Source organism: Hyla sarda, chromosome 8 (genome assembly GCF_029499605.1).
Source record: "Hyla sarda isolate aHylSar1 chromosome 8, aHylSar1.hap1, whole genome shotgun sequence".
Lineage (NCBI taxonomy): Eukaryota > Metazoa > Chordata > Amphibia > Anura > Hylidae > Hyla > Hyla sarda.
In genome coordinates, this window is record NC_079196.1 from 136,796,034 (window position 1) to 136,810,757 (window position 14,724).

The following is a 14,724-nucleotide window of genomic DNA, read 5'->3' on the forward strand; positions in this document are numbered from 1 at the left end:
AAACAGTTCGGGCATTTGTGTATATCCCCCCCACCATTCGTAGCTGAAGTCTTTGAGAAATTAGTAGAGTTTATTAAAGATCTTGATAAGTTTTACCTTTATATATTGGGAGATTTAAATGGAGTGATGGATAGGGAATTGGATTGGCAGGGAAAGGAAACTTCAAATAGAGAAACAGCACTTAAAAAATTTTGTCAAGAGATAGGCTGGCAGGATGCGTGGCGAATATTACACCCTCAGGAGAAAGTATATTCATGCTTTAATGCATCACACAAAACAGCTGAATGTCCTCTTTAATTGAATAACCTCAGCAATCAGCACACCTGTTCAGGTTGGACATGACATGATAGGTAGCTGTCTTTTAGGTAGTGGATGTTGAATCTTGTTAATTGACATGGGGGTCTCCTTGCTGTTCACCAAGGTGTGTCATTGCTGTTGATTGACCATGCATTGGTTCTGTGGTATTGGAATGATAAAAACAAATGTTGCCAGCCAGCCATCCATTGCAATAATGGATAGGACATCAGCTATGAGGCATTTGTTTGTACAAACTGCTGCTCACAACTAATGTTGCAATATAGTGTCTCCATCTGCTGGTGGTATTGAATAAGCAATAGTGCAATGATAGGGTCTGAAGAAGAAGAAAAAAAAGAAGCAGCAGCATAGGAAAAAAGGAGGAAAGAATAAAAACATGGAAAGAAAAAAAAAAGAAAAAAAGAAGGTAAAAAAAGGTGAAAACATGTTTAAAAACGTATTTCCATCTCTCTCTCTCTCTCTCTCTCTCTCTCTCTCTCTCTCTCTCTCTCTCTCTGTATATATATATATATATATATATATATATATATATATATATTTAAAAGAAAAGAAAAAAATATATATATATATAGAGAGAGAGAGAGATAAATATATATAAAGATATATAGATGCACATACATACATACATACATATGTGTGTATTGATGGAGTTGCAAACATGGGTGCACTTGACAAACTAAGTGCGTCTATTCCCCATTGAAAGATTGTTGCATCCAGGACCCTTAGCACTGTGATATGCTACTCAATACTACTGGCATGGCCAGGTGTAAACAACATCTCACCTTTGTTGTGTATGTAACCATGGAGATTGTGATGTCGCCTAGGCCCACCAAAGAACAGCCTTGTCAGAAGCAGCACTGCCATGAGCAGAAGCAGCAGCACCATAGGTTGTCAAATAAGCTGGATTTAACCAAGACAAGTGAGTCCAATAGGATGCAGGTATGTCCTCTATCCTTACAGCTTCCCGTGGCTGTTGGTTTATACCATTTGGGGACAGCCAAGGAGGCGTCGGCAGGCAATACAGGTAAGTGTGTGCTTGTATGTGTGTGTGTGTTTCCTATGCAGATCCTAAACCCAGTATCACATGCAAGTAGGAGGAGTAAGAAGGGTTCCTGCCAAAGACAGGTTATGGATTGCATTTAAAAACGCTCCATCAGAGTGAAATGGACTCCCATCTTCCTGCTTAGCAATAATGATATGGTTATAAGAGCTTTATTGTCCGTTCAGTCATTACAAGTCATACAATAAATTACAATCACACAAAGCATGACAGTACAATACACAGCAAAGGTTCCCTAAGCTATACATGCACATCATGCTACTCTAACACTCCGCTCAATCCTGTAATAGAAAAGCACAAGACATCAAACAACAAAACAATACAATCTGTGATCGGGGTAGGGGCGTGGGCTGTGTGGCTGTATGGGCAACTATGTGGAGGTGGGGAGGGGGCGTATCACAGGGCCAAACTGCTGGGCTGTATCTTCAAAGGGACATGGGAGAAGGAGAGGGGTCTTCACTCCTCTTCTTCCTCATCAACGGCCGGGCTGTCCAAGATGGAATAGTCTCTAAGCAGGCTCTTGATGAACCTGCGGCAGTCCCGGACGGACATGTTCTCCCTGTTGATCACGAGGCGGTTCCTGGCAAGCCACACTGCGTCCTTAAAACAGTTCATAAGGCGCCAGGCCTCCAGGTGCCATTCCCTGAAGAGCATGGCTTCCGACTTCCCGCAGTTGACTTTTGCCCCAGAAGCTCTGCCAAAGTCCTCGCAGGTCTGGATGAGTGCAGTCACCGAACGCTGGTCAGCACAGAAGACGGTCACGTCGTCCATGTAGAGCGGGCACTTGACCTCGTAGCGATCTGGTCCTGGTGCGGTGATCCCTCTGATCTCTCCATTCTGCCGGATAGTCTCAGCGAAGAGCTCTATAACACAAACAAAAAGAAGAGGTGAAAGAGGGCAGCCTTGTCTAACCCCTGAAAGGATGGAAAAGGGGCTAGTCTTCCAGCCATTCACCAACATCGTGCTGTAAATATCAAAATACATGACATTAACAAAAGAGCAAAACATCTTCCCCAGACCTAGCCTGCGCAAAGCCCTGCCCATGAATGTGTGGGAGACACGGTCGAACGCATTCTCCTGATCTAAGCTGACCAGGGCGGCGCGGCCACCACGGTCCTGGATGTAATGGACCGTGTCTCTCACAAGGGCAAGGCTGTCAGCAATCCTGCGACCAGGAATGCCGCAGGTCTGGTCCTGATGGACGATCTGCCCGATGACAGATTTCAGCCTGTTGGCCAGCACCTTGGCGAGGATCTTGTAGTCCACGTTCAGGAGAGAGGTGGGACGCCAGTTTTTCAGGTCACATCTCTCCCCCTTCCGCTTATACAAGATCGTGATCATCCCTTTCCCTCAACGACGGAGGCATTCTGCCCCCCACCACCATCTCCTCGTACACCTCCAACAGGTCCGGACAGATCAGGTCACCCAGCGCTACATAGAGCTCGATCGGGAGACCGTCACTGCCCGGGGTCCTGCCGCGCTTAAAGGATTTAGCGGCAGAGAGCAGCTCCCCCACCGTCAAGGGATCGTCCATAGCCTCCGCACCTGCGGGATCAACCACGTTAGTGATACCTGACAGGAACCTCTCGGCGGCTTCGGGGTCGGATGACTTGGGGGCCTAGAGGTTGCTGTAGAAGTCGGAGACGACCCCCACCACCTCCTCCTTGTCCCTCCTCATGTGTCCGGTCTCAACTCGTAGCTCAGTCAGGGGCGTGTGGCCAGCATGGAGCTTCCTGAAAAAGAAAGAGTTACACTTCTCACCCTTCTCCAGGTCCTCCACCTTGGAACGAAAGACGATTCGCTTGGATTCCTCCTCAAAGTGCCTTTTCAAGCTCTTTTTGGTCTCCTCCAGCTCCTCCCTGACATCCCAGCCACACTGGAGCAGGTCCTGCCGGGACCGCAGCTCGCGCTGCAATTTCCTGAAGTCCCACTTCTTCGCACACGCCTGTTTTCTGCCTTTTGCCTGAAAGAAACAACGGAACTCGACTTTAACATATTCCCACCAATCGCTGATGCAGTTAAACAGACATTTGTCATTACGCCATACAAGGTACGCATCCCTAAGTTCCTCCATGACCTCCCTCTGCTCCAACAGGGCACAATTCAACTTCCAGGAGCCTGGGCCAGGTGGGAATCCATGGCCCAGAGTCCCCCGAAATCGAATGGCCCTGTGGTCAGAGAATAAGCAGGGGACCATAGAGTATGACACCTTTCTGACTGCTCTCGAAGTGAAGATGAAGTCTATCTGAGAACGGAGCGAGCCATCGGGGCAGCTCCACGTATAGTTTACGGAGCCGTTCCCAATGGACCCAACAACGTCCTGCAAGGATGCCTCTGTCACCATCTCAATCAGCAGCTTAGACGTCCAGGTTGGCGGATGTGCCAGAACTGCGCCCGTCCACCTCAATGGGGCAGTTGAAGTCACCACCCAACACTACTGCCCTAGTGGTGGCGAGCTCAGCCCGCAGGGCCTGGAGAACCTCCAGTCGGACATCCCTCTCAGGGGAGGCATACACGTTGATGAGCCGCACGGGCTCACCCACCCAGGAACCGTCTGCGACGAGAAGTCTGCTACAGACGAGCTCCCGGACGGAATCAAGTGCAAAGTTACCTCCCCTGATCAGGATGGCCACCCCCGCAGACCTACTGTCACCCCCACCAGACCAGTAGGAAGGGCCGTGAGGCCACCGCCTGGCCAGATGGTTGTAAGACCTAGAAGCAGACAAAGCACATTCCTGCAGAATGTAAACATCACACCTCTGAGAATCTAAGAACGTAAGGACAGTCTGAAATCTAAACCTAGCTCTAATACTCCTCACATTAATGCAGAAGATGTTGAGATGAGCCATGGGAATAAAAAGAGAGGTTAGTTCAGATACTAGTTACCACTCTGGTCAGGCGGGTCCTCTTCTCTGGTGCCTGTCAGCTCCTGTGGCTTCTCATAGCGCCCTTCCAAGAACTCGTCGTTGGCCGTAGTGTCTAGGATTTTCTTGACTTCTGGGTCCTGCAGCAGCTCTTCCATAGACTGAGCTTGGACTTGCTCCGCTTGGACCTGCTCCACTTGAGCCTGCTCCATCTCCTACTCTCCATCTGAAGCTTGGAGGCTCTCACAGACCTGCTCCATCTCCTCCTCTTCCTCTGAAGCTTGAGGGGTCTCGCAGGTCTCGATAATCTTTCTCTTGTGGGACTCATCTGATGCATTGTCCCTTCCTTTCCTCTTCCTCTGTATGGTACCTGGGGGAGGAAGCACAGGAAAATCCTCCGAAGAGCGGGCGCCAGCAGCTGGAGGGGGGTTAGGTGCTGCTGGGCCAGGAGAGAAAGGAGGCTGGGTGGGGCAGGGGGCAGGAGAGAGTGCCCGGGCAGGGGAGGACGGGGCAGAGGTGGGCCAGGGTGGGGTACGGGGGGCAGGGGTGGGACGGGATGGGGTGGCAGGGGAAGGGGCGGGAGGGGCAGGGGAGGGGGCGGCAGGGGCGGGACAGGATGGGGCAGGGGTGGTGGCTTTCGCCTTCTTACCATCTGTTACGCCGAGCGCTCCGGGTCCCCGCTCCTCCCCGGAGCGCTCACAGCGTTCTCCTATTCGCAGCGCCCCGGTCAGACCTGCCGACCGGGTGCGCTGCGATAATGTTCCCAGCCGGGATGCGATTCGCAATGCGGGACGCGCCCGCTCGCGATGCGCATCCCGACTCGCTTAACAGACCCGTTCCCCGTCTGTGCTGTCCCGGCGCGCGGCCCCGCTCCTTAGGGCGCGTGGGGTTTTTGCGATTTAAAGGGCTGGTGCGCCACTGATTGGCGCATGAGGTTTTAATCAGTACCTTCACCTGTGCACTTCCCTACTTATACCTCACTTCCCCTGCACTCCCTTGCCGGATCTTGTTGCCATTGTGCCAGTGAAAGCGTTTCCTTGTGTGTTCCTAGCCTGTGTTCCAGACCTCCAGCCGTTGCCCCTGACTACGATCCTTGCTGCCTGCCCTGACCTTCTGCTACGTCCGACCTTGCTCTTGTCTACTCCTTGTACCGCGCTTATCTCAGCAGTCAGAGAGGTTGAGCCGTTGCCGGTGGATACGACCTGGTTGCTACCGCCGCTGCAAGACCATCCCGCTTTGCGTCGGGCTCTGGTGAATACCAGTAGCAACTAAGAACCGGTCCACCGACACGGTCCACGCCAATCCCTCTCTGGCACAGAGGATCCACCTCCAGCCAGCCGAATCGTGACAGTAGATCCGGCCATGGATCCCGCTGAGGTCCCGCTGCCATTTGTCACTGACCTCACCACGGTGGTCACCCAGCAGTCGCAACAGATAGCGCAACAAGGCCACCAGCTGTCTCAACTGACCGTGATGCTACAGCAGCTACTACCACAGCTTCAACAATCATCTCCTCCGCCAGCTCCTGCACCTCCTCCGCAGCGAGTGGCCGCATCCAGCCTCTGTTTATCTTTGCCGGACAAATTTGATGGGGACTCTAAATTTTGCCGTGGTTTTCTTTCACAATGTTCCCTGCATTTGGAGATGATGTCGGACCAGTTTCCAACTGAAAGGTCAAAGGTGGCTTTCGTAGTCAGCCTTCTGTCTGGGAAAGCCCTGTCATGGGCCACACCGCTCTGGGACCGCAATGATCCTGTCACTGCCTCTGTACACTCTTTCTTCACGGAGATTTGAAGTGTCTTCGAGGAACCTGCCCGAGCCTCTTCTGCCGAGACTGCCCTGCTGAACCTGGTCCAGGGTAATTCTTCTGTTGGCGAGTACTCCTGCCTCCGAATTGTCCTGGAATAACGAGGCCCTCTGCGCGACCTTTAAAAAAGGCCTATCCAGTAACATCAAAGATGTGCTGGCCACACGAGAAATCCCTGCTAACCTGCATGAACTTATTCATCTTGCCACCCGCATCGACATGCGTTTTTCCGAAAGGCGTCAGGAGCTCCGCCAGGATATGGACTTTGTTCGCACGAGGCGGTTTCTCTCCCCTGCTCCTCTCTCCTCTGGTCCACTGCAATCCGTTCCTGTGCCTTCCGCCGTGGAGGCTATGCAATTTGACCGGTCTCGCTTGACATCTCAAGAGAGGACACGACGCCGCATGGAGAACCTTTGCCTGTACTGTGCCAGTGTTACGCCGAGCGCTCCGGGTCCCCGCTCCTCCCCGGAGCGCTCGCTTCACTCTCCCCGCTGCAGCGCTCCGGTCAGATCCACTGACCCGGGGCGCTGCGATTCCGCTGCCAGCCGGGATGCGATTCGCGATGCGGGTAGCGCCCGCTCGCGATGCGCACCCCGGCTCCCGTACCTGACTCGCTCTCCCTCGGTCCTGTCCCGGCGCGCGCGGCCCCGCTCCCTAGGGCGCGCGCGCGCCGGGTCTTTGCGATTTAAAGGGCCACTGCGCCGCTGATTGGCGCAGTGATTCCAATTAGTGTCTTCACCTGTGCACTTCCCTATATCACCTCACTTCCCCTGCACTTCCTTGCCGGATCTTGTTGCCATTGTGCCAGTGAAAGCGTTCCTTGTGTGTTCCTAGCCTGTGTTCCAGACCTCCTGCCGTTGCCCCTGACTACGATCCTTGCTGCCTGCCCCGACCTTCTGCTACGTCCGACCTTGCTTCTGTCTACTCCCTTGTACCGCGCCTATCTTCAGCAGCCAGAGAGGTTGAGCCGTTGCTAGTGGATACGACCTGGTCACTACCGCCGCAGCAAGACCATCCCGCTTTGCGGCGGGCTCTGGTGAAAACCAGTAGTGGCTTAGAACCGATCCACTAGCACGGTCCACGCCAATCCCTCTCTGGCACAGAGGATCCACTACCTGCCAGCCGGCATCGTGACAGTAGATCCGGCCATGGATCCCGCTGAAGTTCCTCTGCCAGTTGTCGCTGACCTTACCACGGTGGTCGCCCAGCAGTCACAACAGATAGCGCAACAAGGCCAACAGCTGTCTCAACTGACCGTTATGCTACAGCAGTTACTACCACAGCTTCAGCAGTCATCTCCTCCACCGGCTCCTGCACCTCCTCCGCAGCGAGTGGCCGCTCCTGGTCTACGCCTATCCTTGCCGGATAAATTTGATGGGGACTCTAAGTTTTGCCGTGGCTTTCTTTCCCAATGTTCCCTGCATCTGGAGATGATGTCGGACCTGTTTCCCACTGAAAGGTCTAAGGTGGCTTTCGTAGTCAGCCTTCTGTCTGGAAAAGCCCTGTCTTGGGCCACACCGCTCTGGGACCGCAATGACCCCGTCACTGCCTCTGTACACTCCTTCTTCTCGGAAATCCGAAGTGTCTTTGAGGAACCTGCCCGAGCCTCTTCTGCTGAGACTGCCCTGTTGAACCTGGTCCAGGGTAATTCTTCCGTTGGCGAGTATGCCGTACAATTCCGTACTCTTGCTTCAGAATTATCCTGGAATAATGAGGCCCTCTGCGCGACCTTTAAAAAAGGCCTATCCAGCAACATTAAAGATGTTCTGGCCGCACGAGAAATTCCTGCTAATCTACATGAACTTATTCACCTAGCCACTCGCATTGACATGCGTTTTTCCGAAAGGCGTCAGGAACTCCGCCAAGATATGGACTCTGTTCGCACGAGGCGTTTCTTCTCCTCGGCTCCTCTCTCCTCTGGTCCCCTGCAATCTGTTCCTGTGCCTCCCGCCGTGGAGGCTATGCAGGTCGACCGGTCTCGCCTGACACCTCAAGAGAGGACACGACGCCGTATGGAGAACCTCTGCCTGTACTGTGCTAGTACCGAACACTTCCTGAGGGATTGTCCTATCCGTCCTCCCCGCCTGGAAAGACGTACGCTGACTCCGCACAAAGGTGAGACAGTCCTTGATGTCTACTCTGCTTCTCCACGTCTTACTGTGCCTGTGCGGATGTCTGCCTCTGCCTTCTCCTTCTCTACTGTGGCCTTCTTGGACTCTGGATCTGCAGGAAATTTTATTTTGGCCTCTCTCGTCAACAAGTTCAACATCCCAGTGACCAGTCTCGCCAGACCCCTTTACATCAATTGTGTAAACAATGAAAGATTGGACTGTACCATACGTTTCCGCACGGAGCCCCTTCTTATGAGCATCGGATCTCATCACGAGAGGATTGAACTTTTGGTCCTCCCCAATTGCACCTCGGAAATTCTCCTTGGACTTCCCTGGCTTCAACTTCATTCCCCAACCCTGGATTGGTCCACTGGGGAGATCAAGAGTTGGGGGTCCTCTTGTTCCAAGAACTGTCTAAAACCGGTTCCCAGTAACCCTTGCCGTAACTCTGTGGTTCCTCCAGTAACCGGTCTCCCTAAGGCCTATATGGACTTCGCGGATGTTTTCTGCAAAAAACAAGCTGAGACTCTACCTCCTCACAGGCCTTATGATTGTCCTATCGACCTCCTCCCGGTCTCTGCCCCAGAGACTCTTGCCATGTCTGAATACGTCCAGGAGAATCTAAAAAAGGGCTTTATCCGTAAATCCTCCTCTCCTGCCGGAGCCGGATTTTTCTTTGTGTCCAAAAAAGATGGCTCCCTACGTCCTTGCATTGACTACCGCGGTCTTAATAAAATCACGGTTAAGAACCGCTACCCCTTACCCCTCATCTCTGAACTCTTTGATCGCCTCCAAGGTGCCCACATCTTTACTAAATTGGACTTAAGAGGCGCCTATAACCTCATCCGCATCAGAGAGGGGGATGAGTGGAAAACGGCATTTAACACCAGAGATGGACACTTTGAGTATCTGGTCATGCCCTTTGGCCTGTGCAACGCCCCTGCCGTCTTCCAAGACTTTGTTAATGAAATTTTTCGTGATCTGTTATACTCCTGTGTTGTTGTATATCTGGACGATATCCTAATTTTTTCTGCCAATCTAGAAGAACACCGCCAGCATGTCCGTATGGTTCTTCAGAGACTTCGTGACAATCAACTCTATGCCAAAATTGAGAAATGTCTGTTTGAATGCCAATCTCTTCCTTTTCTAGGATATTTGGTCTCTGGCCAGGGACTACAGATGGATCCAGACAAACTCTCTGCCGTCTTAGATTGGCCACGCCCCTCCGGACTCCGTGCTATCCAACGCTTTTTGGGGTTCGCCAATTATTACAGGCAATTTATTCCACATTTTTCTACCGTTGTGGCTCCTATCGTGGCTTTAACCAAAAAAAATGCTGATCCCAAGTCTTGGCCTCCTCAAGCAGAAGACGCCTTTAAACGACTCAAGTCTGCCTTTTCTTCGGCTCCCGTGCTCTCCAGACCTGACCCTTCCAAACCCTTCCTATTGGAGGTTGATGCCTCCTCAGTGGGAGCTGGAGCTGTTCTTCTACAAAAAAATTCTTCCGGGCATGCTGTCACTTGTGGTTTTTTCTCTAGGACCTTCTCTCCAGCGGAGAGGAACTACTCCATCGGGGATCGAGAGCTTCTAGCCATTAAATTAGCACTTGAGGAATGGAGGCATCTGCTGGAGGGATCAAGTTTTCCTGTTATTATCTACACCGACCACAAGAACCTCTCCTACCTCCAGTCTGCCCAACGGCTGAATCCTCGCCAGGCCCGGTGGTCTCTGTTCTTTGCCCGATTTAATTTTGAGATTCACTTTCGTCCTGCCGATAAGAACATTAGGGCCGATGCTCTCTCTCGTTCCTCGGATGCCTCAGAAGTTGAACTCTCTCCGCAACACATCATTCCACCTGACTGCCTGATCTCCACTTCTCCTGCCTCCATCAGGCAAACTCCTCCAGGAAAGACCTTTGTTTCTCCACGCCGACGCCTCGGAATCCTCAAATGGGGTCACTCCTCCCATCTCGCAGGTCATGCGGGCATCAAGAAATCTGTGCAACTCATCTCCCGCTTCTATTGGTGGCCGACTCTGGAGACGGATGTTGTGGACTTTGTGCGAGCCTGCACTATCTGTGCCCGGGATAAGACTCCTCGCCAGAAGCCCGCTGGTTTTCTTCATCCCCTGCCTGTCCCCGAACAGCCTTGGTCTCTGATTGGTATGGATTTTATTACTGATTTACCCCCTTCCCGTGGCAACACTGTTATTTGGGTGGTCGTTGATCGATTCTCCAAAATGGCACATTTCATCCCTCTTCCTGGTCTTCCTTCTGCGCCTCAGTTGGCTAAACAATTTTTTGTACACATTTTTCGTCTTCACGGGTTGCCTACGCAGATTGTCTCGGATAGAGGCGTCCAATTCGTGTCTAAATTCTGGAGGGCTCTCTGTAAACAACTCAAGATTAAATTAAATTTTTCTTCTGCATATCATCCCCAGTCCAATGGACAAGTAGAAAGAATTAACCAGATCTTGGGTGATTATTTGCGACATTTTGTTTCCTCCCGCCAGGATGACTGGGCAGATCTCCTTCCATGGGCCGAATTCTCGTATAACTTCAGGGTCTCTGAATCTTCCTCCAAATCCCCATTTTTCGTGGTGTACGGCCGTCACCCTCTTCCCCCCCTCCCTACCCCCTTGCCCTCTGGTCTGCCCGCTGTGGATGAAATTTCTCGTGACCTTTCCATCATATGGAGAGAGACCCAAAATTCTCTCTTACAGGCTTCATCACGCATGAAGAAGTTCGCGGATAAGAAAAGAAGAGCTCCTCCCGTTTTTTCCCCTGGAGACAAGGTATGGCTCTCCGCTAAATATGTCCGCTTCCGTGTCCCTAGCTACAAGTTGGGACCACGCTATCTTGGTCCTTTCAAAATTTTGTGTCAAATTAATCCTGTCTCTTATAAACTTCTTCTTCCTCCTTCTCTTCGTATCCCTAATGCCTTTCACGTCTCTCTTCTCAAACCACTCATCCTCAACCGTTTTTCTCCCAAATCTGTTCCTCCCACTCCTGTTTCCGGCTCCTCGGACATCTTCTCTGTCAAAGAGATCTTAGCTTCCAAAAAGGTCAGAGGGAAAACTTTTTTTTTAGTGGACTGGGAGGGTTGTGGTCCTGAAGAGAGATCCTGGGAACCTGAGGACAACATCCTAGACAAAAGTCTGCTCCTCAGGTTCTCAGGCTCTAAGAAGAGGGGGAGACCCAAGGGGGGGGGTACTGTTACGCCGAGCGCTCCGGGTCCCCGCTCCTCCCCGGAGCGCTCGCTTCACTCTCCCCGCTGCAGCGCTCCGGTCAGATCCACTGACCCGGGGCGCTGCGATTCCGCTGCCAGCCGGGATGCGATTCGCGATGCGGGTAGCGCCTGCTCGCGATGCGCACCCCGGCTCCCGTACCTGACTCGCTCTCCCTCGGTCCTGTCCCGGCGCGCGCGGCCCCGCTCCCTAGGGCGCGCGCGCGCCGGGTCTTTGCGATTTAAAGGGCCACTGCGCCGCTGATTGGCGCAGTGATTCCAATTAGTGTCTTCACCTGTGCACTTCCCTATATCACCTCACTTCCCCTGCACTTCCTTGCCGGATCTTGTTGCCATTGTGCCAGTGAAAGCGTTCCTTGTGTGTTCCTAGCCTGTGTTCCAGACCTCCTGCCGTTGCCCCTGACTACGATCCTTGCTGCCTGCCCCGACCTTCTGCTACGTCCGACCTTGCTTCTGTCTACTCCCTTGTACCGCGCCTATCTTCAGCAGCCAGAGAGGTTGAGCCGTTGCTAGTGGATACGACCTGGTCACTACCGCCGCAGCAAGACCATCCCGCTTTGCGGCGGGCTCTGGTGAAAACCAGTAGTGGCTTAGAACCGATCCACTAGCACGGTCCACGCCAATCCCTCTCTGGCACAGAGGATCCACTACCTGCCAGCCGGCATCGTGACAGCCAGTACCGAACATTTCTTGAAGGATTGTCCTATCCGACCTCCACGTCAGGAAAGACGCACGCTGACTCCGCACAAAGGTGAGACAGCTCTTGATGTGAACTCTGCTTCTCCACGTCTTACTATGCCTGTGCGGATTTCTTCTTCTACCTTCTCCTTCTCAGCTATGGCCTTCTTGGATTCCGGATCTGCAGGAAATTTTATTTTGGCCTCTTTCATGAACAGGTTCAACATCCCGGTGACCAGTCTCGCCAGACCCCTCTACATCGTCTCTGTTAATAATGAAAGATTGGACTGTACTGTGCGTTACCGCACGGAACCCCTCTTAATGTGCATCGGACCCCAACACGAAAAAATTGAATTTCTGGTCCTCTCTAACTGCACTTCGGAAATTCTTCTTGGACTACCGTGGCTTCAACGCCATTCCCCAACCCTCGATTGGACCACCGGGGAAATCAAGAACTGGGGTACTTCTTGCCACAAGGACTGTCTTAAGCCTGCTCCCTGTACTGTCAGTCAAGACCCTGTGGTTCCTCCGATATATGGTCTCCCCAAGGCCTATCTGGATTATGCTGATGTTTTTTGCAAAAAACAAGCAGAGACTTTGCCTCCTCACAGGCCTTATGACTGTCCTATTGACCTCCTCCCTGGTACTACTCCACCCCGGGGCAGAATCTATCCTCTGTCTGCTCCGGAAACACAAGCCATGTCGGAGTACATCCAAGAGAATTTAAAAAAGGGGTTTATCCGCACGTCTTCCTCCCCTGCCGGAGCTGGATTTTTTTTCGTTTCCAAAAAGACGGCTCCTTACGCCCTTGTATTGATTACCGCGGACTTAATAAAATCACTGTAAAAAAAACGCTATCCCCTACCTCTTATCTCGGAACTCTTTGATCGCCTACGAGGCGCCCACATCTTTACCAAGCTGGACTTAAGAGGTGCATATAATCTCATCCGCATCAGGGAGGGGGACGAGTGGAAGACCGCATTTAACACCAGAGATGGACACTTTGAATATCTGGTTATGCCCTTTGGGCTTTGCAACGCCCCTGCCGTCTTCCAAGACTTTGTAAATGAAATTTTTCGTGATCTTCTATATACCTGTGTTGTGGTTTACCTAGACAATATTTAGATTTTTTCTGCTAACCTAGAAGAACACCGCCAGCATGTCCGCATGGTTCTTCAGAGACTTCGGGACAATCAATTATATGCCAAAATGGAAAAATGTCTCTTTGAATGTCAATCTCTTCCCTTCCTAGGATACTTAGTCTCTGGCAAGGGACTACAAATGGACCCAGATAAACTATCAGCCGTATTGGATTGGCCACGCCCCTCCGGACTCCGTGCTATCCAACGTTTTTGGGGGTTTGCCAATTATTACAGACAATTTATTCCGCACTTTTCCACTATTGTGGCTCCTATCGTGGCCCTAACCAAGAAAAACGCCAACCCTAAGTCCTGGCCTCCTCAAGCGGAAGACGCATTCAATCATCTAAAGACGGCCTTTTCTTCTGCTCCCGTACTCTCCAGACCTGATCCATCTAAGCCCTTCTCGCTGGAGGTAGACGCCTCCTCGGTGGGAGCTGGAGCAGTTCTCCTACAAAAAAATTCTTTCGGACATGCTGTTACTTGTGGTTTCTTTTCTAGGACCTTCTCTCCGGCGGAGAAAAACTACTCCATTGTTGATCGAGAACTACTGGCCATAAAATTGTCGCTTGAGGAATGGAGGCACCTGCTGGAGGGATCCAAATATCCAGTTATCATATACACTGATCACAAGAATCTCTCTTATCTTCAGTCTGCCCAACGGCTGAACCCTCACCAGGCTAGGTGGTCGTTGCTCTTTGACCGTTTTAACTTTGAAATTCATTTTCGCCCTGCTGACAAGAACATTAGGGCTGATGCCCTCTCTTGTTCATCGGATGCCTCTGAAGTGGAAGCTTCCCCGCAACACATTATTTCTCCGGACTGTCTGATCTCCACTTCTCCAGCTTCCATCAGAGAAACTCCTCCAGGGAAGACCTTCGTCTCTCCACGCCAGCGCCTCAGGATTCTCAAGTGGGGACACTCCTCACACCTCGCAGGCCATGCTGGCATCAAAAAATCCATCCAGCTCATCTCTCGATTTTATTGGTGGCCTACCCTGGAAGTTGATGTTGTTGATTTCGTGCGGGCTTGTACAGTCTGTGCCCGGGACAAGACCCCTCGCCAGAAGCCTGCTGGTCTCCTCCATCCTCTGCCTGTTCCTGAACGACCATGGTCTCAGATTGGTATGGATTTTATTACTGACTTACCTTTATCCCATGGCAACACAGTTATTTGGGTGGTCGTTGATCGATTCTCCAAGATGGCACATTTTATCCCTCTTCCAGGTCTTCCTTCTGCGCCTCAGTTGGCGAAACAATTTTTTATACACATTTTTCGCCTTCACGGGCTGCCTACGCATATCGTCTCGGATAGAGGCGTTCAATTTGTGTCTAAATTCTGGAGGGCCCTCTGTAATCAATTCAAAATCAAATTAAACTTCTAGTCTTCTTATCATCCCCAATCCAATGGGCAAGTAGAAATAATTAATCAGGTTCTGGGTGACTATTTGCGACATTTTGTTTCCTCCCGCCAGGATGACTGGGCAGATCTTCTACCATGGGCCG

The 14,724-nt window shown here is 51.7% G+C and overlaps 1 protein-coding gene across 2 annotated transcripts in view; it reads right to left on the reverse strand.

Annotated features, from left to right (window-relative positions):
- Positions 1-1,538: 1,538 nt before the first annotated feature.
- Positions 1,539-14,724, reverse strand: part of LOC130284987 (uncharacterized) — a 123,391-nt gene continuing 110,205 nt past the window's right edge. Inside the window, exons 2-3 of one of the 2 annotated variants that reach the window (XM_056536016.1) lie at positions 3,137-3,338; positions 1,539-2,238 (exon numbers count right to left, since the gene is read on the reverse strand). In XM_056536016.1, coding sequence (XP_056391991.1) covers positions 1,832-2,238; positions 3,137-3,338 — 609 coding nt within the window. In that variant the 3' untranslated portion in view covers positions 1,539-1,831. Of the gene's footprint in view, positions 2,239-3,136; positions 4,080-14,724 lie in introns of those variants that run through there. The other variant, XM_056536015.1, reaches the window with a different exon arrangement.